The sequence below is a fragment of the Myotis lucifugus genome, unplaced genomic scaffold (genome assembly GCF_000147115.1).
Source record: "Myotis lucifugus unplaced genomic scaffold, Myoluc2.0 scaffold_433, whole genome shotgun sequence".
Classification (NCBI taxonomy): Eukaryota; Metazoa; Chordata; class Mammalia; order Chiroptera; family Vespertilionidae; genus Myotis; species Myotis lucifugus.
In genome coordinates, this window is record NW_005871481.1 from 593,484 (window position 1) to 617,674 (window position 24,191).

At 41.4% G+C, this 24,191-nt stretch overlaps 2 protein-coding genes and 1 pseudogene across 8 annotated transcripts in view; 2 read left to right on the top strand and 1 right to left on the bottom strand.

Annotated features, from left to right (window-relative positions):
- Window positions 1–24,191, top strand: part of UGGT1 (UDP-glucose glycoprotein glucosyltransferase 1) — a 168,407-nt gene that overhangs the window by 128,348 nt on the left and 15,868 nt on the right. For 6 of the 7 annotated variants that reach the window (XM_006102841.3, XM_014468153.2, XM_014468155.2 and 3 more), the window contains 7 exons: window positions 1,345–1,429; window positions 3,134–3,222; window positions 3,741–3,845; window positions 5,425–5,509; window positions 6,759–6,941; window positions 7,505–7,665; window positions 9,588–9,702. In XM_006102841.3, coding sequence (XP_006102903.2) covers window positions 1,345–1,429; window positions 3,134–3,222; window positions 3,741–3,845; window positions 5,425–5,509; window positions 6,759–6,941; window positions 7,505–7,665; window positions 9,588–9,702 — 823 coding nt within the window. The remainder of the gene's footprint in view (window positions 1–1,344; window positions 1,430–3,133; window positions 3,223–3,740; window positions 3,846–5,424; window positions 5,510–6,758; window positions 6,942–7,504; window positions 7,666–9,587; window positions 9,703–24,191) is intronic. The other variant, XM_023744168.1, reaches the window with a different exon arrangement.
- Window positions 7,304–24,191, bottom strand: part of HS6ST1 (heparan sulfate 6-O-sulfotransferase 1) — a 91,365-nt gene continuing 74,477 nt past the window's right edge. Inside the window, exon 3 of the transcript XR_002826272.1 lies at window positions 7,304–7,519. The gene's annotated coding sequence lies outside the window, so the exon portion shown is untranslated. The remainder of the gene's footprint in view (window positions 7,520–24,191) is intronic.
- Window positions 19,476–23,191, top strand: LOC102417143 (annotated as a pseudogene).

Sequence of the window (24,191 nt, forward strand, 5' to 3'; positions counted from 1 at the left end):
GCATTCGGCAGGTCCCCCTCCTGAAGTCACCGCACCCCCCATTCGGCCTCTGCCAGCTCCCACATTGCCACGGTGACTGCCAGCTCTCACAGCGCCACTCCGCACGACCCTCCAGGGCACCTGGTGCGCGCTGGGCGGGGGAGGAAGAGATGGGCCTTTAGGTCCCATTTTCTTTCTGCTACCAGCACCCCACAGTCAATCATCTCACTGTGATGGAACCACAGGCTGTGAGAAATGCAGTCATTTCAAGAAGGGAGAAAGGAAATGTAGAACAGTCAGACTTTTCTACCCAGATAGCCTGTTTCCTGACCCTGAGTTACAGGTGAGCAGTCCCTGTGAGCTTCAGCCTGGGTCCTGGTGCTCACGTGGCCCTGGCCTGCGGTGGGCTGGGAGCAAGGCCTCAGGGCGTTTCGTCAGCAGCAGGGATTTGGCTTTAAGGTTTGCGACAAATGACTATTCGTCTTAAAAATTACACTGCCTCTAAAAAGGTGTGGTCTGAATTCTGCTAACGCAGTTGAAGTTAGTGTTAAACTGTGCAAAAAGGCGTCCTCTCAGTTTATCTATAGGAAATGGCTTCCATCAGCGTTTGTTTGCACGGCCTCTTGCTGTGTCCGCACCTGTGCTCCCTGGGACGGACCGGACCTGACTGTGCATTTCTTACCCAAGACATGAAGACTCTTGTATTATAACAACATCTTCATTATCAACAGCAGTTTTCTCCAAATGATGTTTCCCCCAAATAGGATTTTACAGAATTGTAATCTGTCGTAAGACATTTATCTGTTTTTCTAAACCACGGTTCCTCCACGTGTCCTTTCTCTGGCCACTCCCCTAACCCCCAGCCCCCTGCCTTCCTCTTCCTGCCTCCGAGCCTCCCAGTGGGCTTTCCCTATTCCCAGCCTCCGGAGCATCTTGGGCGCCTCTTTGCCTGAGAACTCTCTCTGCGTGACAGTGAACCCAGTGGGTTCATAGTCACCTGGCTCTCCGCACTCCCTATGGAAGGTGCTGGGTGGGGCTCAGGCCGCGGGAGCACAGATGGTGGTGGGTGTCCGGCACACAGTGGGCGGCCCTGGCAGCTCTCACGCTGAAAGGTCATTTCAGCGACTCGGGAAGGAAGTTTGGGCTGTGACTGACGGGGATGCATGGGGTTTAAAGGTAGAGATTTTGGCAAGTGCTTCTGTGGACCTTGAAGGGGCTTCCTGCAGGTCGTGAAAAATAAATTTGTTCTGAAAAACTCCTTTATGATAAAGTGATGGACAGATAAGATGATTGATGTCAGAGCATTTCCTGCGTTTGAGAGCTGTGATTTGTAGCGTCCATCTTACTGCTCCCTTTCTCTCCAAGCCATGACGGGACAGACTCTCCGCCTGATGCTGGTGAAGTTGTTGTCGTCCTCAATAACTTCAAGAGCAAAATTATTAAAGTGAAGGTGAGTTTGGTGTATGAAGGCAGCCGCTCTTTTATAGTTGTTAAAAGGGGCAGGACTCTGGCATTTGGTAGATATTATCTAAAATATGTATCGTGCCCAGCTGGTGTGTCTCGGTGGTTGAAAATCAACCCGTGAACCAGGAGGTCCTGGTTCGATTCCTGGTCAGGGCACAGCCTGGGTTGCAGGCTCAATCCCCAGTGGGGGGCATACAGGAGGCAGTCAGTTGATGATTCTCTCTCATCATTGATGTTTCTATTTCTCCCTCTCCCTTCCTCTCTGAAATCCGTTTATTAATAAAACATGTTAAATAAAAATATGTATCAGTCTTAGAATCTCAGAAGGAAGGAGAAATTAACCAAAGAATTTATAAGCATAACCCATGGACACAGGTGAAGGTCTGGGGGAAGGGGTGAAGCAGGGGGAAAGAAGGGAGGCATCTGTAATACTTTCAACAATAAAGATATAAAATTTAAAATAAAACATTTTTACACTGAAAAAATAAAAATACATATCTTGAAACCAGCACCAAACTTTGTGAGTTAATGGATGTGTTAACTCTAATAATAATGCTATTATTGTGGTAATCATTTCACAGTATGTATGTATACAAAATTATCACATTGTATACCTTAAGCTTATACAGTGTTATTTGTCAATTATATCTCAGTAAAGCTGAGGGGGGAAGAAAAAGAAACCCAAGACTAATTTATCATTGGAATTTCACTGTAGTGTTTATAGGAATGCAGCTTTAATTACAAAATGTCTTCTAAATATGCATTTGTGGCTTGCTTCAGCTGAGGGCTTGCTTCAGCTGAGAGGGCACCTTTTGGGTAATCTCAGTGAGCAATATAAGTCTCATTTCAGATAAAATGTTTTCATAGACATTGTGGTGCAGATACCGCCATAATTTACATGATTATTCATAACTGTATTCTCAGAAAATTGGTGATAATGCCAATGAAAATTTCAACAATTATAAATGGTAGCTCATTTAACTTCTTTTCACTTCTTTCTACTCTCAGAATGTTAAAGTTCTTAGTGCCTTAAACTCAGAGGTCCTTATGGAGTAAATACAGGCATGCCTCGTTTTATTGTACTTTGCTTCATTGTGCTTCACAGATTTTGTGTTTTTTACAAATTGAAGGCAAGACCCTCCACCAGCAAAAAGATTACGACTCACTTTGTTGAGCAGCTACTCACTTTACTGTGCTGGTCAGGAACTGAACCCACAGTTCTCACACCCGGGAAAGCCTAACGCAGCCGCACATCATGGCGGGAGACAGCCCTCCCTGTGCTGTCCAGGAGCCCTTGCTGGCTCGGCCAGTGAATCCGGACAGAGGCTACGCACACAGTGCCTCCTGCCAGGACGCACGCAGCTGCGCCTCCCCTGAGAGCTGGCTCTCGGGTGGTGAATTACACTTGCAATTTCACTCAGACTATGTTTCCCACACAATTGTTTGAGGATTTTTTTGCCCATTTTTCAAACTGAAAACAGCTATTGTCTAATGAAAAGAGGTTGCTGTCTTTTCACTTCAGGTTTTATGTGATGTGATTAAGATATTTCTGTTGAGTACGTCTAGCCTCTGAGTGGGCTGTACTGCTTATGGGAGAATTAATTCCCTGTGGTTGGCAGTACCCACAGTGAACGTCAGTTTAATGCCTGTTAAAACAACAGGAGGACTAAGTCATCACCTGTGATTGCAGGTTCAGAAGAAGGCAGACATGGTGAATGAAGACTTGCTGAGTGATGGAACTAATGAGAATGAATCTGGATTCTGGGATTCCTTCAAATGGTAAATTGGCATAACAAAAAGAGTGCTTTTTTAGGAAAAACAAACATAAGCATCCTCCCTCTCTTCTTTGGAGCGTAATCGTTCTGTCTTGGACCTTCCACATGCTGTCCTGTGCAGCCAGAAACGGCCCTTCCCTTCCGTGGGCAGGAGTGTCTCCACTGTAACGAAACGCCCTGTCCCTGGGAAGGGGCTCCTCTCTCCTGCTCTTGACTCTGCGGGCTGTGCTGCTCTTTGCAGGGCTGGCAGAGCATCGCTCAGGTTCCTTCCACTGAGCCTGCTGCTGCCTGTGTTCTGTCTTTTCCTGCAGCTGCGGGGCCTGCTAGCTGCCCTCTCCTTACCTGCGGGTGGTGTCCTGGCCCTGTGTCCCCGGGCGGGAGGGGCCCTGCTCCTGGTCCCACTGCACCACTTGCTAGGGAAGGAGCAGGACTGGGCGGGACCATCTCTCCCGCTCCCCTTCACGGCCGGTGTCTGTCTGAGCATTTCCCCTTTTGTGCTTACTTTCACCTTTATTATTATAGGGGCTTCACGGGAGGACAGAAGACCGAAGAAGTAAAACAAGATAAAGACGACATAATTAATATTTTCTCTGTTGCATCTGGTCATCTCTATGAAAGATTTCTTCGGTTAGTCCTGTTGGTTGTTTCCATATATATGAATGAATTTGTCACCGTGTTCTTAGTTAGAAAGGAAGTGTTCTGTGCGCTCCTGCCCATCACACCTCTGCGTATCTGAAGCACTCTGAGGGTTGTGAAAGGTGTCCATATAATTGTGCTTGTTTTGATCTGGCTAGCAGCATGGACTCAAGCTCTATAGTAAAAGCATCGGTGTGGCTATTACAAGGCTATAAACCTTTAATATCGTTGTGCACATATTATAGATAGTGTTTAACTGGCCACCAAGCATTGCTTAAACCATCAATTAAGAGGTTAACATAGAGAACAGAAGTGGAATAGGACCATGGGCCTGCCTGCCTTCTATAGATTCGTAGGGTTTGAGAGCTGCAGTGAGACCTGTTTTATAGACAACTGGAGACTCGGGGTGAAGGGGCCTGCCTGAGGTCATAGCCAGAGCCAAGGAGAGGCCCTGGCTTGGGCTGCTTGCCCCGGGGTTGCCAGGGGGAAGTCCTCGGGAGTGCCCTGCCCGAGAGGAACTTTCTGAATGCCAGGTTCTTGTTGCTTTAATGTTCCACTACAGATCTAGTGTAGCAAATAATCAAAATGTCATTTTACTCATGTCTTAGACCTCCTGTTTCCAAGGAATAATATCTGACCAAAACACTAAGGCTAGATGTTAATAACAGCTAAATTTAATTAAATTCCTTGACTCAAAGTGTATTTTTTTAAAATATATTTTTATTGATTTCAGAGAGGAAGGGAGAGGGAGAGATAGATAGAAACATTAGTGATGAGAGAGAATCATTGTTTGGCTGTCTCCTGCAGGCCCCCTGATGGAGTCCTTACCCGGGGCATGTGCCCGTGACCGGAATTGAACCCGGGACCTTCAGTCTACAGGCCAATGCTCTATCCCAGGGATCCTCAAACTGCGGCCCGCGGGCCACATGCAAATACAAATATTGTATTTGTTCCCGTTTTGTTTTTTTACTTCAAAATAAGATATGTTCAGTGTGCATAGGAATTTGTTCATAGTTTTTTTTTTAAACTATAGTCCGGCCCTCCAGCGGTCTGAGGGACAGTGAACTGGCCCCCTGTTTAAAAAGTTTGAGGACCCCTGCTCTATCCACTGAGCCAAACCGGCCAGAGCTCAAAATGTACTTTTGTTTGTTTTCAAAGTAGGGAATCCCGGGACTGTAACCGTCTGTCATTCCTTCTCCTCGCGGCCCCACAGGCTTGGAGGCAGCCAGGGCTTTGGGGGGCGCAGTCAGTCAGCACGGCCTCCGCTTTCAATTGTGTCATCACTGACATAGCAGGTCACAGAGCAGTCTCTTTAGGAGGCAGCAGGACCAAAGCCTTTGCCTTTATTGTTGGTGTACGTTTGTGGGTGAGAGATGCTCCTCCTCACTCAGTGATGGGTTTACGCCGAGGAACAAGTGCTGTTCTCCACTGTGAAGGGTCCCTCGGAGCCTCACGGTCATCAGCTAGCTCTGCCGTGAAGAACACTTAGTGATCGCGTAATTAACTACTTGATTTTGTTGAGATTGAAAAGCATTGGAAGATCATTAGTATTATTTCTTTTCTTTGGCAGCATAATGATGTTATCAGTACTGAAGAACACCAAGACTCCTGTGAAATTTTGGTTTTTGAAGAATTATTTGTCCCCTACATTTAAGGTGTGTTCCTCAGAAAAAAGAAAAAACATTCTTATTAAGGAGATATGTATAGTATAATATACTTTTTACTACTTGTTATCTGTATAATTTAAAATTTTTCCTTTTATTGACTTACCCTGATTCAGTTGCATATTTCTATGTTGATTACTCTTCCAGACTGATCTATTTTGGGGGGAAGAGTTGTTATAAAACTGAACACAAAATTATGTCTTGTTGGAAGCTTGGGTAACCTAGGAAGAGAGCCCATGTCATTTGTTTGATGAAGTAACGTTCTCTTCTGCCGAGTGTGCAGACCCCGGTCTAATGAAAGAACACGGCTGGTTTCCAGTCAGAACGATGGCTCTCTCCTGAGCAGCTCCCAGCGTCCACACAAGTAGTGCCTCATTGGTGTCCAGCAAAAACACACTGGGGAGACTTTATGCTTTGCTTATGTCAGTTAGCATTTGCCCTCTAAATGGACTTATTTGCATCTTTTTTGTTGCTATTCTGTGGAATTTACTAAATAACTTTTAAGGCATTCAGTAATTTCTCTTTTAGATGAGTATTCATTTCTGGTCCCCTGAAGGTTCTTGTGTTTAGAATATGAAAGACTTAATGGCAACCTATTTGTCCAGAGTGTTTGGTTTGCCACGTCATTGCCTGGGTTAGACCTAGCGGAGATGAAACAAGCCCCTCAGAGAGACAAGTGCCACATGGCCTCACTGACATGTGGGCTCTAGTGAGCACAATACACTGACAGACAGAACAGGTCCAGAGCCTGGGTGCACGGCACAGGCTGACAGACTGGGGAGATTGGAAGAGATGAGCTAAAGAGCTTGTATAGCCCATGGACACAGACAATAGGGGGGTGCAGGCCTGGGTGGTGGCAGGGAAAATGGGGGGCATCTGTAACAGTGCCAACAATGAAAAAGGCCAGCTCAAAAAAACGCTTTACTGATCGAGTTTAGACAAATGAAGTTCATTTCTCTTCAACACACCCACACAAATGTGAATTAGTTGTCTAAAAGCCTTTACTTAAAGGTTTCTGTCACTTCATGTAGTGCTCGGAAGTCATAAAGAAACGGGGATTTGGCAAACGTTTATATGTATTCGTTTATGTCCTCACCGGGGGTTGGGTCCGAGTTTTTCTTAGACCGTTGTTACTTGTTACTAAATGTGTTTTGCTTGTGCCGTCATTGTGACGGCTGTCTGACATTATGAAGTCAGCTTTCTTACAGTAAATGATGGTTGTTCCTGTGTCTGAAAACAGGAATTTATACCTTACATGGCAGACAAGTACAGTTTCCACTACGAGCTGGTGCAGTACAAGTGGCCCCGGTGGCTCCACCAGCAAACTGAGAAGCAGCGCACCATCTGGGGCTACAAGATCCTCTTCCTGGACGTGCTCTTCCCCCTGGTTGTGGACAAGGTCCTCTTTGTGGATGCCGATCAGGTGAGCTCCTAGAGGCAGCGTCAACAGTCTGTCTAAAGGCGCTAGACTTCCTTTTCCTTTTTGAGTTATTTTATTTTTCCAGTTATGAAAAATACATGTTTATTTTATATTATTTAGAATATATGGAAAAGTACCGCCTAGATGTGATCACTTTTAACATTTGCATTTGATGTGTCCTTTTTATATTTTCTTCTATGTCTTTGTTACATAGTTTTCATTGCATCATTATTTTTATCTTAATTCATTTTACATACAAACTAAAAATAGGCATTGTTTGACATTTGTTTGCATATTAATTCACATAAACCTCCCAGCAGTCTTGTGAGTTTCCCATTTTACAGATGAGGCAACTGAGTCACAGAGAGTCTAAGCAATATAAATTTGTTTATTTCTCCTCTCTGTGTGCCAAGCACTACACTGTGAGGGGGGTGGTCAGCCAGTCAGTGGAAGAGGCAGGTGTGGCTGGCACTCCCGCTGCAGCGTGGGCCTTCAGTACGGCTCGGGATGCCAGGAAATGCTGTCTGCAAGGTTGTCTAACAAATGACTTGTGACCTTTTCTCCAGATCGTGCGGACAGATCTGAAAGAGTTAAGAGATTTTAATTTGGATGGTGCCCCTTACGGTTATACTCCTTTCTGTGACAGCCGAAAAGAAATGGATGGCTACAGGTTCTGGAAATCAGGGTACTGGGCCAGTCACTTAGCTGGGCGCAAGTATCACATCAGGTACTGAAAATGGGCCACTCCTAACACTGTTTTTTTTTATTTTCTTTAAATTAATTTTGTATATTTAATATTGAATAGCTAATACACTAATATGGTTCATAAATAAGAATTATAAAAAGTATACAGTGAAAAACATCTTCTCAATCCTGTCTCTATTCCACCTGATTTTCATTCCACAGCAGATAACCTCCTGTTTATTTACTATATGTCCAATGGAATTTTGTAATTCCTTTTTTTAAATTTATTTTTTTATTGATTTCAGAGAGGAAAGGAGAGGGAGAGAGAGATAGAACATCAATGATGAGAGAGAATCACTGATCGGCTGCCTCCTGCACACCCACACTGGGGATCAAGCCTGCAACTGGGGCATGTGCCCTGACCGGGAATGGAACTGTGACCTCCTGGTCTACACTCAACCACTGAGCCACACCAGCCAGGCGGAATTTCTTAATTCTTACATGAACAACTCTGTCTTCTTTTTGCACAAAATATGAATTTTCTTTTACACAAAATATACCATCCCCGCCCTGGCTGGTTTGGCTCAGTGGATAGAGTGTCGAACTGGGGACTGAAGGGTCCCGGGTTCGGTTCCGGTCATGGGCACGTGCCCAGGTTGTGGGTTCGGTCCCCAGTGGGGGACGTGCAGAAGGCGGCCGATCAGTGTTTCTCTCTCATCATTGATGTTTCTATCTCTCTCCCTCTTCCTTCCTCTCTGAAATCAATAAAAATATATCATATATATATATATATATATATCATCCCATTTATACTTTTATGCCTTGCTTTTTTAAACATAATCTCTCTAGTAGATCTTATTATATGTAGAGAGATAACTTACTCCTTTTAACATCTACATATTATTCCAGTAGTGTTATTATATTTATAGTCTTTTGCTGTGACATTATTGCACTGAATAATTACAGACATTACTTTGTATGTTTCAGTGTAGCTGTGGGATAAATTCCTAGAAGTGTAACTCCTGGGTCAGACCACGTGTGCATTTGATGCTTTCCCATTGCACATTGTATGGTCTTCTCGGGCAAAGTGGGATTGGAAGGTTGGAGGGTCAGGGGGTTACAGGGAGCAGCACAGGGATGAGGGGGTTACAGGGAGCAGCACAGGGATGAAGGGGGGTTACAGGAAGCAGCACAGGGATAGGGGGGTTACAGGGAGCAGCACAGGGATGAAGGGGGGTTACAGGAAGCAGCACAGGGATAGGGGGGGTTACAGGGAGCAGCACAGGGATGAGGGGGGGTTACAGGGAGCAGCACAGGGATGAGGGGGGGTTACAGGGAGCAGCACAGGGATGAAGGGGGGTTACAGGGAGCAGCACAGGGATAGGGGGGTTACAGGGAGCAGCACAGGGATAGGGGGGTTACAGGGAGCAGCACAGTGATGAGGGGGGGTTACAGGGAGCAGCACAGGGATGAGGGGGGGTTACAGGGAGCAGCACAGGGATGAGGGGGGAGGGTTGCAGGGGGCAGCAAGGGGGATGATGATTTTAGTGCTCAACTTTGTTTTTGGTCCAGAACAATGGTAACACTTGTTTTTTTCCACCTGCAACATTTAAAACATCAGCAAGACATCTTGGACTAATGGTTATTTAGTAGTTACTATAGCTTTTATTACCTAATCTGCTGACATTTGCTAGAAATCTCTTGTCAGAGATTAAATTATTTCTTTTGGAAGGCAATTAAATAAGAACAATGACAAACTGTACTTGTGGTGGCAGAATGTGGGTTTTGTAATCATTTTCTTAGCCATCTTTGAAGTAGCATATACTGTCCCCAAGGTCTGCTCTCGGGCCTCAGCTTACCTTTCAAAGAGAAGCCAGAAGGTTTGCCTAGTGACCTGTTATTGTTTGGTAGAGGCACATTCCTGCCATAATCCATGGTTGTAACAAATGGGTCTTCTCTGTCCAGTGCACTGTATGTCGTTGACCTGAAGAAGTTTAGGAAAATAGCGGCTGGTGACAGACTCAGGGGACAGTACCAAGGTCTGAGTCAGGACCCTAACAGTCTTTCCAATCTTGACCAGGTAAGTGTATTGTTTTGGGGAACACTTTCAGTGCTGGGTATACAGTGTTGTGTCAGAAAAAGAAGTATTTGCTTCTCAGTTCTCTCCTCTGTTGGGACAGTGCTTTGTTTCTTCACGGGGAGGAATTGTGTGTGTGTGTGCGTGACATTTTCATCTGTTCTCCCCAGAAGACACACACAAAGAAAATGTCTTGGGCTCAGTGTTGCTTGGAAAGGGATGGGAGGAGGCGCTGCCTCCCTGAACATAAAACTATCTTTTCAGTTTGTACCCAAGCTTCTTGGATACATTTGTTTCTCTGCCTGCTAGGGTCAGTTTATTCCTTTTCTCTAGGAACTAACTAGCTCAAAGTCACAGTGTAGAATACAGTATCACAATACTCCTTTTTCTATGTCAGAAACCATGGTGTTTTTAAAGAAGTTTAGCTGACCTAAATACTGTTCATTAGTGCTAAACAATTTTCAGAGGTGAAATTATAGTTTAGATGTTGTATATAGTTTCACATAATTTGTTTTACTTAAAAGTCTTCCTTAAACACACTTTTTTTTTTTTTATATTTTATTGATTTTTTACAGAGAGGAAGGGAGAGGGATAGAGAGTTAGAAACATCGATGAGAGAGAAACATCGATCAGCTGCCTCCTGCACATCCCCCACTGGGGATGTGCCCGCAACCCAGGTACATGCCCTTGACCGGAATCGAACCTGGGACCTTTCAGTCCGCAGGCCAACGCTCTATCCACTGAGCCAAACCGGTTTCGGCCCTTAAACACACTTAAGCCTTTTTGTGAGGTATAGCACCCATAAAGAAAAGTGTGCAAAACAAAAAATATTCACATATTCATGTGCATTAATCACCACAAAGCCAATGCCATGTACCACCCCCTAGTTTAAGAAATAGAACATTCCTAGTATCCCAGAAGCCACCCTTCTCTAACAAAAGTATCCAGCATCCTGACTTCTGTGGTAATCATCTCACTGCTTTTCTATAGAATTACTATACAGAAACATATATTAAACATGTTTTCTAATAAACTAAACTTTAGCTTCACCTGTTTTTTTCCCTATCTCTATGGCATCATACAAGATGAACTCTTGTTCAGCATTATGTCTGTGAGATTCATCCATGTTGTGTGTATGTAGTGCATTATGTTTTGTTTATCTATTCTACATTTGGGTTGTTTGCCATTTCTATCTTCCATGGGTAATGCTGCTGTGATCACTCGTGCACATGTCTTGGTGCACATATATACAGTTTTCAGGTGCATGTACAAATAGAATTGCTTGGTCATCAGACTTGTGTATTTTTATCTTTACTAGATAATTCCAAGCAGTTTTCCAAAGTAGTTTTAATGTATACTCTCATCAGCTATATAAGAATTCCTGTCAATTCATGTTTTGACCAATATTTGTTATCAGTATATTAATTTGGTAGGTGTGAGCTGATATTCCATGTGGCTTTCAATTGAAGAGTTTAATGCTTCTACACTTAATGTAATTATCAGTGAAATGGGATTTACATCTGCCATTTCCTATTTTATCCTATATGTCCTCTGTTTTTTGTGTTCCTCAAGTCCTACATCATTGCCTTTTATGTTAGATATTTTAATTCCTTTGTTTCTTTTGCTATATACTTTTGAGTTATTTTCTTAGTGGTGTCTTGATGGTTATCATTAACAGTTTAATTTATGACAATCTAGTTTGGATTAATAACAGCTAAACTTTAGTAGTATATAAAAGCTTTGTACCCCCATACTGTTACTGTCATATAGTTTAGATGTTTACACATTATATGCCCATCAATACAGATATATAATCATTGCTTTTTGTAGTTGTTTAGTTATTTGTTTTCTAAATATATTTTATTTTTATTTTATTTTTTCAAATTTTTTAATTCTTTATTGTTTAAAGTATTACATACAGTATTATATATGTCTCCTTTTTCCCCCATTGAGCTCTCCCCGGCCAACCCACACTCCCCAACACATCCCCTCACTCCTCTAGTGTCTGTGTCCATTGGTTATGCTTATATGCATGCATATAAGTCCTTTGGTTGTTCTCTTACCCCGACCTCACCACCACCAGCACCCACCTTCCTCTGACTTCCCTTTGAAGTTTGACGGTCTGTTCGCTGCTTCTCTGTCTCTGGATTTTTTTTGTTTATCATTTACCTTGTTCATTATATTCCACAAAGGAGTGAGATCATGTGATATTTATCTTTCTCCGACTGGCTTATTTCTCTTAGCATAATGCTCTCCAGGTCCATCCATGCTATTGCAAATGGTAAGAGTTCCTTCTTTTTCACAGTAGCATAGTATTCCATTGTGTAGCTGTACCACAGTTTTCTAATCCACTCACCTGCTGAAAGATATTTAGGCTGTTTCCAAATCTTAGCTGTTGTAAATTCTGCTGCTATGAACATAGGGGTGCATATATCCTTTCTGATTGGTGTTTCTGATCCCTAGAAGTGGGATCACTGGGTCAAATGGCAGTTCAGTATTTAATTTTTTGAGGAAACTCCATACTGTTCTCCACAGTGGCTGTACCAGTCTGCATTCCCACCAGCAGTGCAGGAGGGTTCCTTTTTCTCCACATCCTCGCCAGCATTTGTAGTTTGTTGATTTGTTGATGATAGCCATTTTGATTTGCTTCTCTTGGATGATTAGTGACTTTGAGCATGTTTTCATATGAAGTCTCTTGGCCTTCTGTATATCCTCTTTCAAAAAGTGTCGATTTAAGTCCTTTGCCTATTTTTTTTATTGGATTGTTTATCTTCCTTTTGTTAAGATGTATGAGTTCTCTATAAATTTTGGAGATTAGGCCCTAATCAGATATAACATTGGCAAATATGTTCTCCCATGCAGTGGGCTTTCTTGTTGTTTTATGGATGGTTTCTTTTGCTGTGCAGAAGCTTTTTATTTTGATGTAGTCCCATTTGTTTATTTTCTCCTTAGTTTCCATTGCCCTAGGAGCTGTTTCATTGCTGTGACATATGTCTGATATTTTGCTGCCTATGGATTCTTCTAAGATTTTTATGGTTTCCCATCTTATGTTTAAGTCCTTTATCCATTTTGAGTTTTTTTGTGTATATGGTGTAAGTTGGTGGTCTAGTTTCATTTTTTGCATGTATCTGTCCAATTTTCCCAGCACCATTTATTGAAGAGACTGTCTTGACTCCATTATTTGCTCTTGCCTCCTTTGTCAAATATTAATTGAACATAATGGCTTGGGTCGATTTCTGGGCTCTCTGTTCTGTTTCATTGGTCTATATGTCTGTTTTTGTGCCAGGACCAGGCAGTTTTGAGAACAGTGGCTTTGTAGTAAAACTTGATATCTGGTATTGTGATCCCTCCAACTTTGTTCTTTCTCAAGATTGCTATGGCTATTCAGGGTCTTTTTTTTTATTCCAGATGAATTTTTGGAGAGTTTGGGTCTTGGTCTATGAAATATGCCATTGGTATCTTAATGGGAATTGCATTGAATCTATAGATTGCTTTGGGTAGTATGGACATTTTAATGATGTTGATTCTACCAGTCCATGAACACGGTATATTCTTCCATTTGTTTATGTCTTCCTCTCTTTTTTCAATGTATACGTTTTCCAAGTACAGGTCTTTTACCTCCTTAGTTAAGTTTATTCCTAGGTATCTTAATTTTTTTAGTGCAATGTAAATGGGATTGTTTTGTTCTTTTTTTGTTTCTCTTCCTGTGTGTTCATTATTGGTGTATAAAAAAGCAATAGATTTCTGGGTGTTAATTTTGTGTCCTGCTACATTGCCGAATTATTTATTAAATCTAGTAGTTTTTTGATGGAGTCTTTAGGGTTTTCTATGTACAATATCATGTCATCTGCAAATAATGACAGTTTTACTTCTTTTCCAATTTGGATGCCTTTCATTTCTTCTTCTTGTCTGATCGCTATGGCTAGCACTTCCATTACTATGTTGAACAGGAGTGGAAAGAGTGGGCATCCCTGTCTTGTTCCTGTTCTTAGGGGAAATAGTTTTAGTTTTTGCCCATTGAGTCTGATGTTGGCTGTAGGTTTGTCATCTAAGACTTTCATTATGTTGAGGTATGATCCTTCTATTCCCACCATGCTGAGAGTTTTTATCAAGAAAGGGTGTTGTATTTTGTCAAATGCTTTTTCTGCATCAATTGATATAATTATGTGATTTTTATCTCAATTTGTTTATGTGATGTATTACGTTTATTGATTTGTGTATGTTATACCATCCTTGCATCCCTGGAATAAATCCCACTTGGTCATGGTGTATGATCTTTCTTATGTATTGCTGGATCCGATTTGTTAGAATCTTGTTGAGGATTTTAGCATCTATGTTCATCAAGGATATTGGCCTGTAATCTTCTTTCTTTGTAGTGTGGTGTCTTTATCTGGTTTTGGGATTAGGGTAATGCTGGCTTCATAGAATGAGCTTGGAAGTGTGCCTTCCTCTTGAATTTTTTGGAATAGTCTGAGGAGGATAGATAGGTTTTAGTTCTTTGAATGTTGGTAAAACTCCCCTGTGAAGCCAGCCCAGGGCTTTTGTTTGCTGGAAATTTTTTGATGACTGCTTCAATTTCCTCCATAGTTATAGGCCTATTCAGATTTTTTTATTCTTCCTGATTGAGTTATGGAAGATCCTATTTTTCTAGGAATATGTCCATTTCTTCTAGGTTGACCAGTTTTTTGGAATAGAGTTGTTCATAGTATTTTTTCATAATCCTTCATATTTCTGTGGGGTTGGTTGTTACTTCCTCTCTTTCATTTCTGACGTTGTTTATTTGGAGCCTCTCTCTTTGCTTCTTGGTGAGTCTGGCTAGAGGTTCATCACTCTTTGTTTATCTTTTCAAAGAACCAGCTCTTGGTTCCATTGATTTTTTTGTATTGTTTTTTGGTCTCTGTGTCATTTACTTCCTCTCTGACCTTTATTTTTTCCTTCCTTCTACATATTTTTGTGGTTGTTTTTATTGTAGTTTATTTCTAACTAGTGGCCCGTTGCATGAAGATTTGCGCAATAGGCCTTCCTGACCCAGGCCTTTGGTCCGGCCACAGCAGTGAGGCTTGGCTTCTCTGCTCCGGCTGCTCCCAGCCCCTCCTTTTTTTTTTCCCAGCTCCTCGAGTGGAGGCCAGGGCTGGCTGGAAGCCTGGGTTGCCCCTGGCGACCCTTGAGCAGAGCCCAGGGTACGGGCTGCGACCCAGGCCCCCAGCCCCTCCTTGAGTAGAGCCCAGGGTGTGGGCTGCGACCCAGACCCCCAGCCCCTCCTTGAGCGGAGTATAGGGCCGGCGGGAAGCTTGGCTTCCTCTGTCGCTGGGAGCAACCCTAGCCTCCTGCTCGCTTCAGCTCCGTGGCCGCTGCCATCTTCAGTTGTCTTCAGTCTTCACTCAGCACCTGCGTATGCAAGTTAACCGCCATCTTGTTGGGTTATTGGGTTAATTTGCATAGTCGCTCTGATTGGCTGGTGGGTGTGGCAGAGTGATGGAGTGATGGTTAATTTGCATGTTTCTCTTTTATTAGTGTAGATAATATGCCATTGTGATCTGAGACAATGCTTGATATGATTTCAGTCTTCTTGAATTTGAAGAGACTTTGCCTGTGTCCCAATATGTGGTCTATCTTTGAAAATGTGCACTTGAGAAGAATGTATATTCTGTTGCTTTGGGGTGAAATGTTCTGAAGTAGTCGATTAATTCCATGTGATCTAGTGAGTTGTTTAGAATTGCTGTTTCATTGCTGATTTTTTTGTCTAGAGGATTTATCCAGTGATGTCAATGGGGTATTAAAGTCTCCTACTATGATTGTATTGCTGTCGATCTCTCCCTTGATATCTTATTCCAGAAGTTTTTTTATGTATTTGGGTGCTCCTGCATTGGGTGCACAGAGTTAAATCCTCTTATTGTATCGATCACTTTAGTATTATGAAGTGGCCTTTCTTATCTCTTGTTATGGCCTTCACTTTGAAGTCTATTTTGTCAGATATAAGTATTGGTATCCCAGCTTTTTTTTTTCTTTTACCTGAAAAAATTTTCCATTCCTTTGCTTTCAGTCTGTGTGAGTCCCTTGTTCTGAGGTGGGTCTCTTGTAGACAGCTTATATATGGGTCATGTTTTCTTATGCATTCAGCCACTTTATTTCTTTTGATGGGAGCATTTAGTACATTTACGTTTAAGGTTATTATTGATAGGTACTTGTTTGTAGCTATTTTCATTCTTTATGCCTGTGTTCCTTTTTTTCTTCTTTTTACAACAGTCCCTTTAACATTTCTTGCATTGCTGGCTTGGTAGTGATAAACTTCCTTAGACTTTTTTTGTCTGCGAAGCTCCTGATTTCCCCTTCAATTTTGAATGATAGCCTTGTTGGATAGAGTATTCCTAGATTCAGTCCCTTACTTTGTATCACTTTGTATACTTCATTCCATTCCCTGCTGGCCTGTTGTGTTTCTGTTGAGAAATCATTTGATAATCTAATAGGAGATCCTTTGTAGGTAACTCTATGTCTCTCTCTTGCAGCCTTTAAGATTCTCTTTTTGTGATTAATATTTGCCATTGTAATTACAACATGTCTTGGTGTGGATCTTTTGGGGTTCATCTTGTTTGAGACTCTGTGCTTGTGTGATCTTTCTTTCCCAAATCAGGGAGGTTTTCTCTGATTATTTCTTCAAATATGTTTTCTAATACTTGTTCCTCTTGTTGTCCTTCTGGCACCCCTATTATATGTATATTACTTCATTTCATGTTGTCCCAAAGCTCCCTTAAGCTCTATTCCTGCTTTCTAATTTTTTTTCTCCAGCAACTGTTCAGATTGGGTATATTTCCCTGCCCTATCTTCTAACTCACTTATTCAGTCTTCCACTTCTTCTAGTCTATTGTTGAAACCTTACATTGTGCTTTTTATTGTAGCTATATCATTTTTTATTTCCTCTAGGTTCTTACATAAGTTATTGATTTTTCTCATCCATTTGGTTTATGAACTGTATGACCTTTACTCTGAATTCTTTTTCAGACATATTGAATGCCGTTGTTTTATTTAGTTCCTCTTCTGGTGATTCCTCCTTTTCTTTTCTTTGGGGTTTTTCTTTGTCTCCCCATTTTTGCTATCACCAAAGGGTCCAGGCGCTGTGTCATGTGGGGCCTGTGACTGAAGCGGAGGGCTTGGCGGGAGAGTGTGTGTCCTGAGAGTCACCAGAGAGCCCAGGCTCCGGGACACATGGGGCCTGTGTTAGCGGTAGTGGGTCGGCAGGAGCATTGCGTGCCTCAATAGTCACTGGAGAGCCCAGTTGCCAGGATGTGCAGGGCCTGTGCCACAGTGGCGGGTCGGGGGGAAGGTTGTGCACTCTGAAACTCACAGGAGCCTGTGGCCAAGGAAGCTAGAGTCCCGATGTCTGTGGGTCTACATCTGTGGTGGCGGGTCTTTCTTCGGAGTGGCTGTAAGGTCCCGGTGGTGTCTGAGGCCAGTCTGGGTGGTGGTGAGGCTGGGCTGTAGTCACAGCAGCTCTCCCTTTCAAGATGGTGTGGTTTCTATGGCAATGGTGGCTGCCCGGAAGTGCTTGCAGCAGTAACAGGGGCTCCTTGTCTAAGAGGGTCCTCTCCGTCAGCCCCCAAAAGTCCTGCAGGTTCTGTCACACACACACACACACACACACACACACACATCACACATGTCCACACACTCCCCTTTCTCTCCCTCACTTACTCACACTCTCTCACTGCCATCCTGTCAGCCGCCATCTGGACTCCTATATAAATTTTATTGATTTCAGAGAGGGAGAGGGCAAGAGATAGAAACATCAATGATGAATTAAGATAATGAGTAAAGAATTATAAGTGGCAGCAGAGTAGGTGGATGCTGTACAGACAAGCTCCCAGGAACAAGCTGGAATTACAACTGAAATACAGAAAGGCTTCCTGAATAATCAGGAAAGCCTGAATAATTGTGGAAAACTCACAATAGAGAACCCTAATACCCAAGGACCGAAGGTGGAGACCGCATAGAGACTGATAGGAGGGGTGGAGGCGTGAAAGGGCTGGCTGGGCACCCACAGATGGCAACTGAAGTTCCAGAGAGATATCTCAGCTGTGGTGGGTGGGACACTGAGAGCTCTGTAATCTAATCCCCAAGCCGGGTTCCCCAGCAGAGAGCACCAAATCTGAGGAGGGTACCCACATAACGTCTAGCTGTGAAAAGCGGTGGGGTGCTATCTGCCAGGGTGTGGCAGCTGAAAGTTCGGGCACCCTCTTGAGGAGCCAATGCACAAAAATTCACTGTGGAGTCACCCACCTTGTGCTCTGGCAGAAGGAGTGTGATGTGGACTGGACCTGTGAGAGCAGAATCCAGGACTGGGGACTTGGGTTATAGAGCTCAGAGGCAGACACCCCAAGTTTCCTGGGCCGAGTCATTCCCTCACACAACGGAGGACATCTTTCCCACATAGACATCTGCCTTGCCTGGGGGGAAGACAGTTGACACACCCTATCGGAAAACACCTTGCTCTGAGGCCACTTAAGAGATTAAAAGTAATAATTAGCTTCTAGGCAGAAGCAACTGTCCCACCCTGTTGAAAAAAAACTCTCCCTAAGACTGAGGACAATTGCCTGGGGGCAATTTAAGTCAGAATCCTTAGTCTGTATACAGAGCCTGTCTCTGGAGGCTTTGAGTATTTGCTTGATCCAGTGAGTCAGAAACAGCCTTTTAACACTGTCCTGCACTAGAGATTGAGAGGTGTGGAGGATATACCTAAAACATAGTCACAAACCCAAACAGACAACCAAAATGAGGAGACAAAGAAACAACCCTCAAATGAAAAAAATAGCAAATTCTCCAGAAGAGATAAATGAAGCAGAGATAAGAAATTTATCTAAAACAAGAGTTCAGAGTAATAATGGTAAAAATGCTCAACAGTATGAAAAAAATATATATTAACTATGAAAAAAGAACAGTCTGAGATAAAGAATGACATAACACAAGTAAAAGACACATTAGAAGGAATACATAGCAGATTAGGAGAACCTGAGGATTGAATCAGTGAATTAGAAGACAGAGTTGAAAATATCAGAGAACCAAAAAGAAAAAAACAATTAAAAAACAGGAGGACAGCGTAAGGCACCTGTGGGACACCGCGAAATATAACAATATTAGAATAGCAGGTGTGCCTGAAGAGGCAGAAAGGGAGGAAGGATAGAGAAGGAGTTTGAAGAAATAATGGCAGAAAACTTCCCTAACCTGGTAAAGGAAAAAGTCACACAAGTTCAGGAGGCACAGCGAACCCCAAATAAGAAGAACCCAAACAGTTACACACCTGGACACATCATAATTAAAATGCTAATTATTAAAGACAGAGAATCTTAAAGGCAGCAAGAGAAAAGCAAACTGTTACTACAAAGGAGTTTCCATAAGGCTCACACCTGATTTCTCATCAGAAATTCTACAGGCCCGAAGGGAATGGCATGAAGTACTCAAGGTAATGAAAAGCAAGGATCTGAGACCAAGATTACTATATCTAGCAAGGCTATCATTCAAAATAGATGGTCAAATAAAGAGCTTCCCAGACCAAAAAAAGGCTAAAAGAGTACATCATCACCAAGCCAGCATTACAAGAAATGCTAAAGGGACTGCTGTAAGGGATTGCTGAGAAGAAGAAACAGAGAGAGAAATCTAGCCATACAGAATTAAAATGGCTATAAATAAGTACCTCTCAATTATAACCCTAAATTTAAATGGATTAAATGCTCCAATCAAAAGACATAGGGTAGTTGGATGGAAACAAAAACATGACCCAACTATATGCTGTCTATAAGAGACCCACTTCAGAACAGAAGAAATACACATGGAGCCGCCATCGGGGCGAGAGCTGGCGGTGACGGTTGGTGGAGAACCACGGCCTGCACCATTTTATCCTGTGCAAGCTCCAGGGGGTGATCAGACAAGATCCTTCTTACAAGACAGAGAGAGAAAGACAGAGAAGTATTGATGTGAGAGAAACACATTGACAAGCCCTGAGCTGGGGAGGATCCTGTAATCGAGAAACTTACAGACTTTTCCTGCTAAGACATCAATTTGTGTCTTAGAAAAACAGAAATACTGTGAAAGATTGAAATAACCTAAATCATCCAAAACTAAGGCATACATAATGAAACAACTTCTAGTACTTATATAGAAAAAGGACATGTATTTGTAGACATTAGAATATCAGAATTTGAAGCAATTAAGAATGTCTCTGCCAAGTAGACAAATAGCTATTATTAACCCTCCACCACCAGAGTATATAAATACTAAGAAAAATGGGAGATTGACAAATCAACTGCGGTATCTACAAAAAGTTGTCTTGAAGGCTTTATGAAAGCATAGTTTTTCCTGGCCTTTTCAGCAGCCTGTGGATGCCATGAAACTAGAGTTGCCTGATTATTACACCAGTATCAAAAACCCAATGGATTTAAGTACAATTAAGAAGCGCTTGGAAAATAAGTATTATGTGAAGGCTTCAGAATGCATATAAGACTTCAGAACAATGTTCTCAAGTTGTTATTTATACAATAAGCCTGGAGATGACATTGTTCTTATGGTACAAGCTCTAGAGAATTTATTTAAACAGAAATTATTACAGATGCCAAAAATAGAGCAAGTTGTGGGTGGTAAGGAAAGAATAAAGAAAGGCACTCAACAGAATGTTTCTTCTGTTAAAGAAGTTTCTGTTAAAGAAAAACAGTCTCCTAAAGGATCAGAAAAAGTACTTAAGCCGCAAGTGAGTCCCTCTGTATTTCCTGAAACATCTACTTCTCTTTTAAATATGGCACAAGGTGCTCCACCCAACTCTGCCTCACAAACAGTGGCCCAGGTTACAAAGGGTATAAAGAGGAAAGCAGATACAACAACTCCTACAACTTCAGTAGTTAAAGCAAGTGGTGAACCTTCCCCAGCACTAACAGAAAAAAACACAGCAAAAATGCCACCCATAAAAGAAAGTGGGCAGAAGAATGTTTTGCCGAATTCTCAGCAACAATATAAAGTTAAAGTAACTGAACCATTAAGGCACTGTAGTGAGATTCTGAAAGAACTGTTTGCAAAGAAGCACTTTTCATATGCATGGCCCTTTTATAATCCTGTTGATGTTAATGCATTGGGACTCCATAACTACTATGACATTGTGAAAAATCCAATGGATCTTGGAACTATCAAGAGAAAAATGGACAGCCAAGAATATAAGGATGCATATGAATTTGCTGCAGATGTTAGATTAGTGTTCATGAATTGCTACAGATACAATCCTCCAGATCATGAAGTAGTGACAATGGCAAGAATGCTCCAGGATGTTTTTGAAATGCATTTTTCAAAGATCCCAGATGAACCTGATGAAAGTAAGCCTGTATATAATATCAAAACAGATACCACAAAGTCCCTTGGTAGAGAAAGCAGTACTGAAACTTCCTCTGAAGATAATTCTTCTGGTGATTCTGAAGATGACCAAGTTCAGTGTATTGCAAGGCTTCAGAAGCAGCTTAAAGCTGTTCATCAGCAACTGCAGGTTCTATCCCAAGTACTACTCCATAAGATAAAAAAAAAAAAAAAAAAATGACAAATCTAAACAGGAAAAGAAAAAAAGAAAGGTTAATAACACAGATGAAAATCCAAGAAAGAAGTTTAAGCAAATGAAATTAAAGGAGAAATCTAAGAGCAATGAGCCAAAGAAGAGGCACCAACCAGTGTTGGCCCTGAAATCTGAGGTTGAAGATAATGCTAAACCTATGAGCCATGATGAGAAAAGGCGGTTAAGTTTGGATATAAACAAACTCCCTGGAGATAAACTTGGAAAAGTCGTTCATATAATACAGTCAAGAGAACCTTCACTGAGAAGTTCCAACCATGAGGAGATAGAAATAGACTTTAAAACACTGAAAACAACAACACTGAGAGAGCTAGAAAAATATGTGCTGCATGTCTAAGAAAAAGACCATTAAAACCTAGTGGTAAGAAAATAATGAAGTCAAATGAAGAACTTCATGCACAGAAAAAACAGGAGTTGGAAAAGCAATTAGTAGATGTCAATAATCAGTTAAATTCCAGAAAATGCCAAACAAAATCTGAGAAAACGCCATCATCCAAAGCTGTTGTTGGAATTGGTTCCCGGTTGAGAGACAGCAGCAGCAGTTCGTCAGAGTCTGAAAGTAGTAGCAGTGATTCCGAATCAGAAATGTTACCTAAATTTACTGAAGTGAAACAGAATGGATCTCCTTCTAAAGAGAAAGTAAAGATACAATCTTATATGCAAGATACGACCTCTAGTACTATTGCCCTTTTTCATCAGACTACACATTCAAGTGGAACCGCACCAGATCACCACCAGTTAGCAATTAATCATCAAGAATTAGAACATAAACCGAGTGTGGAAAAACATTTCACCTTTACAAATCCTGCCTTTCTCAGGTGGTTTGAAAATCACTTGAATGGCCTAACTGTGATGCATCAGTCTGGGGATGACACAATGGTGGTCGAGTCTGAATGTCAAGTTTCTATGCAGAAGGATATAAAAATCAAGAATGCTGACTCTTGGAAAAGTTTAGGCAAACCAGTTAAAACTTCAGGTGTACGGAAATCCTCAGATGAGCTCTTCAACCAGTTTAGAAAAGCAGCAATAGAGAAGGAAGTAAAAGCTCGAACACAGGAACTAATACGGAAACATCTGGAAAAGAATACAATGGAACCCAAAGTATTTCAAGAAAATCAAAGGCACCCTGGCTCCACTCTAGAATCCTTTTCAAATAAGATGCCAAAAAAGTGCCTTGGAGACAAGCAAAAAGAACATCAGCAGTCATTGGAAGTTCAAGAGAACAGTAGACTTGGGCTTCTCAAAGACCATAATTTAGCAAGGGAGAGAGAGCAAGAGCGGAGGAGGAGAGAAGCAATGGCTGATACCATTGATATGACTCTTCAATGTGACATTATGACAATGTTTGAAAACAACTTTGATTAAAACTCAGTTTTTAAATTAACCATCAACTTAAAATGAATGATATAAAAAGATTAAGATGCATATGGCAAAATTATTGCTTTCAGACATCAAAACACCAATATTAACGTTGTATTTTGACTGCTCTAAAATGATTAAACAATTTTCACTACATTTCTTAATAGGTATATGTTCATTTTTTAATGACATTATAGGAACTTTTATAATATTGGATCCCTAAAAATTGAATAAATTCCCAGATGTTATTTAAAAAAAAGAAGAAGAAAAAAAGAAACACATGATGAAAGTGAAGGGATGGAAAAAAATTTTTCCATGCAAACGGAAAAGAAAAAAAAGGTGGAGTAGCAATACTCATATCTGACAAGATAGACTTTAAATTGAAGGCCATCATAAGAGATAACAAAGTATTATATAGACAACTATATAATACTGAAGGGATCGATCCAACAAGAGGATATAACCTGGGTAAACATATATGCACCCAATATAGGTGCACCTAAATGTATAAAAAAAATTTGTAGAGGTCTTTAATGGAGAGATCAACAACAATACAGTCATAGTAGGGGACTTTAACAACCCTCTGACTTCACTTGACAGATCTTCCAGACAAAAACTTAACAAGGAATCAGAGACTCTAAAGGACACACTGGATCAGATGGATTTAATAGACATTTATAGAACATTTCATCCCAAAGCAGCAAAATATACATTCTTCTCAAGTGCACTTGGATCATTCACAAAGATATAACACATGTTAGGACACAAAACAAGTCTTTACAAGTTTAAGAAGATTGAAATCATATCAAGCATCTTCTCAGATCACAGTGGAATGAAATGAGAAATCAACTAGAGTAAAAACACCCAAAAACATTCAAACACATGGAGGCCAAATAGCACATTATTAAACAATGAATGGGTTATCAGCGAGATCAAGAGAGAAATAAAAAAAAACACTTCCTGGAAACAAATGAAAATGAACACACAACAACCCAAAATCTCTGGGACACAGCAAAGGCAGTCCTGAGAGGGAAGTTCATAACACTACAGGCATACCTCAAAAAAGAAAAGAGAAAGAAAGAAAATCATCAATAAACTATTTAACCCTACAACTTAAAGAACTAGAAAGACAACAACAAGAAAAGCCCAGGATAAGTAAAGGAAGGAAATAATAAAGATTAGAGCAGAAATAACATAGAGACTTAAAAAAAAAAAAAAAAGGTCAATGAGACCAAGAGCTAGTTCTTTGAAAGGATAAACAAAATTGATAAACCATTAGCCAGACTCATCAAGAAACAGAGGGAGGATCCAAGTAAATCAGAAATGAAAGTCGAGAAGTAACCACGGACACCACAGAAATACTGTGAACAACTATATGCCAACAAGCTGGACAATGTGGATGAAATTCCTAGAAAAATACAATCTTTCAAAACTGAATCAGGAAGAATCAAAAAACCTGAATAGGCCAATAACCAATGAAATAGAAGCAGTAATAATAAAAACTCAAAAAACAAAAGCTCAGGTTCAGATGGCTTCA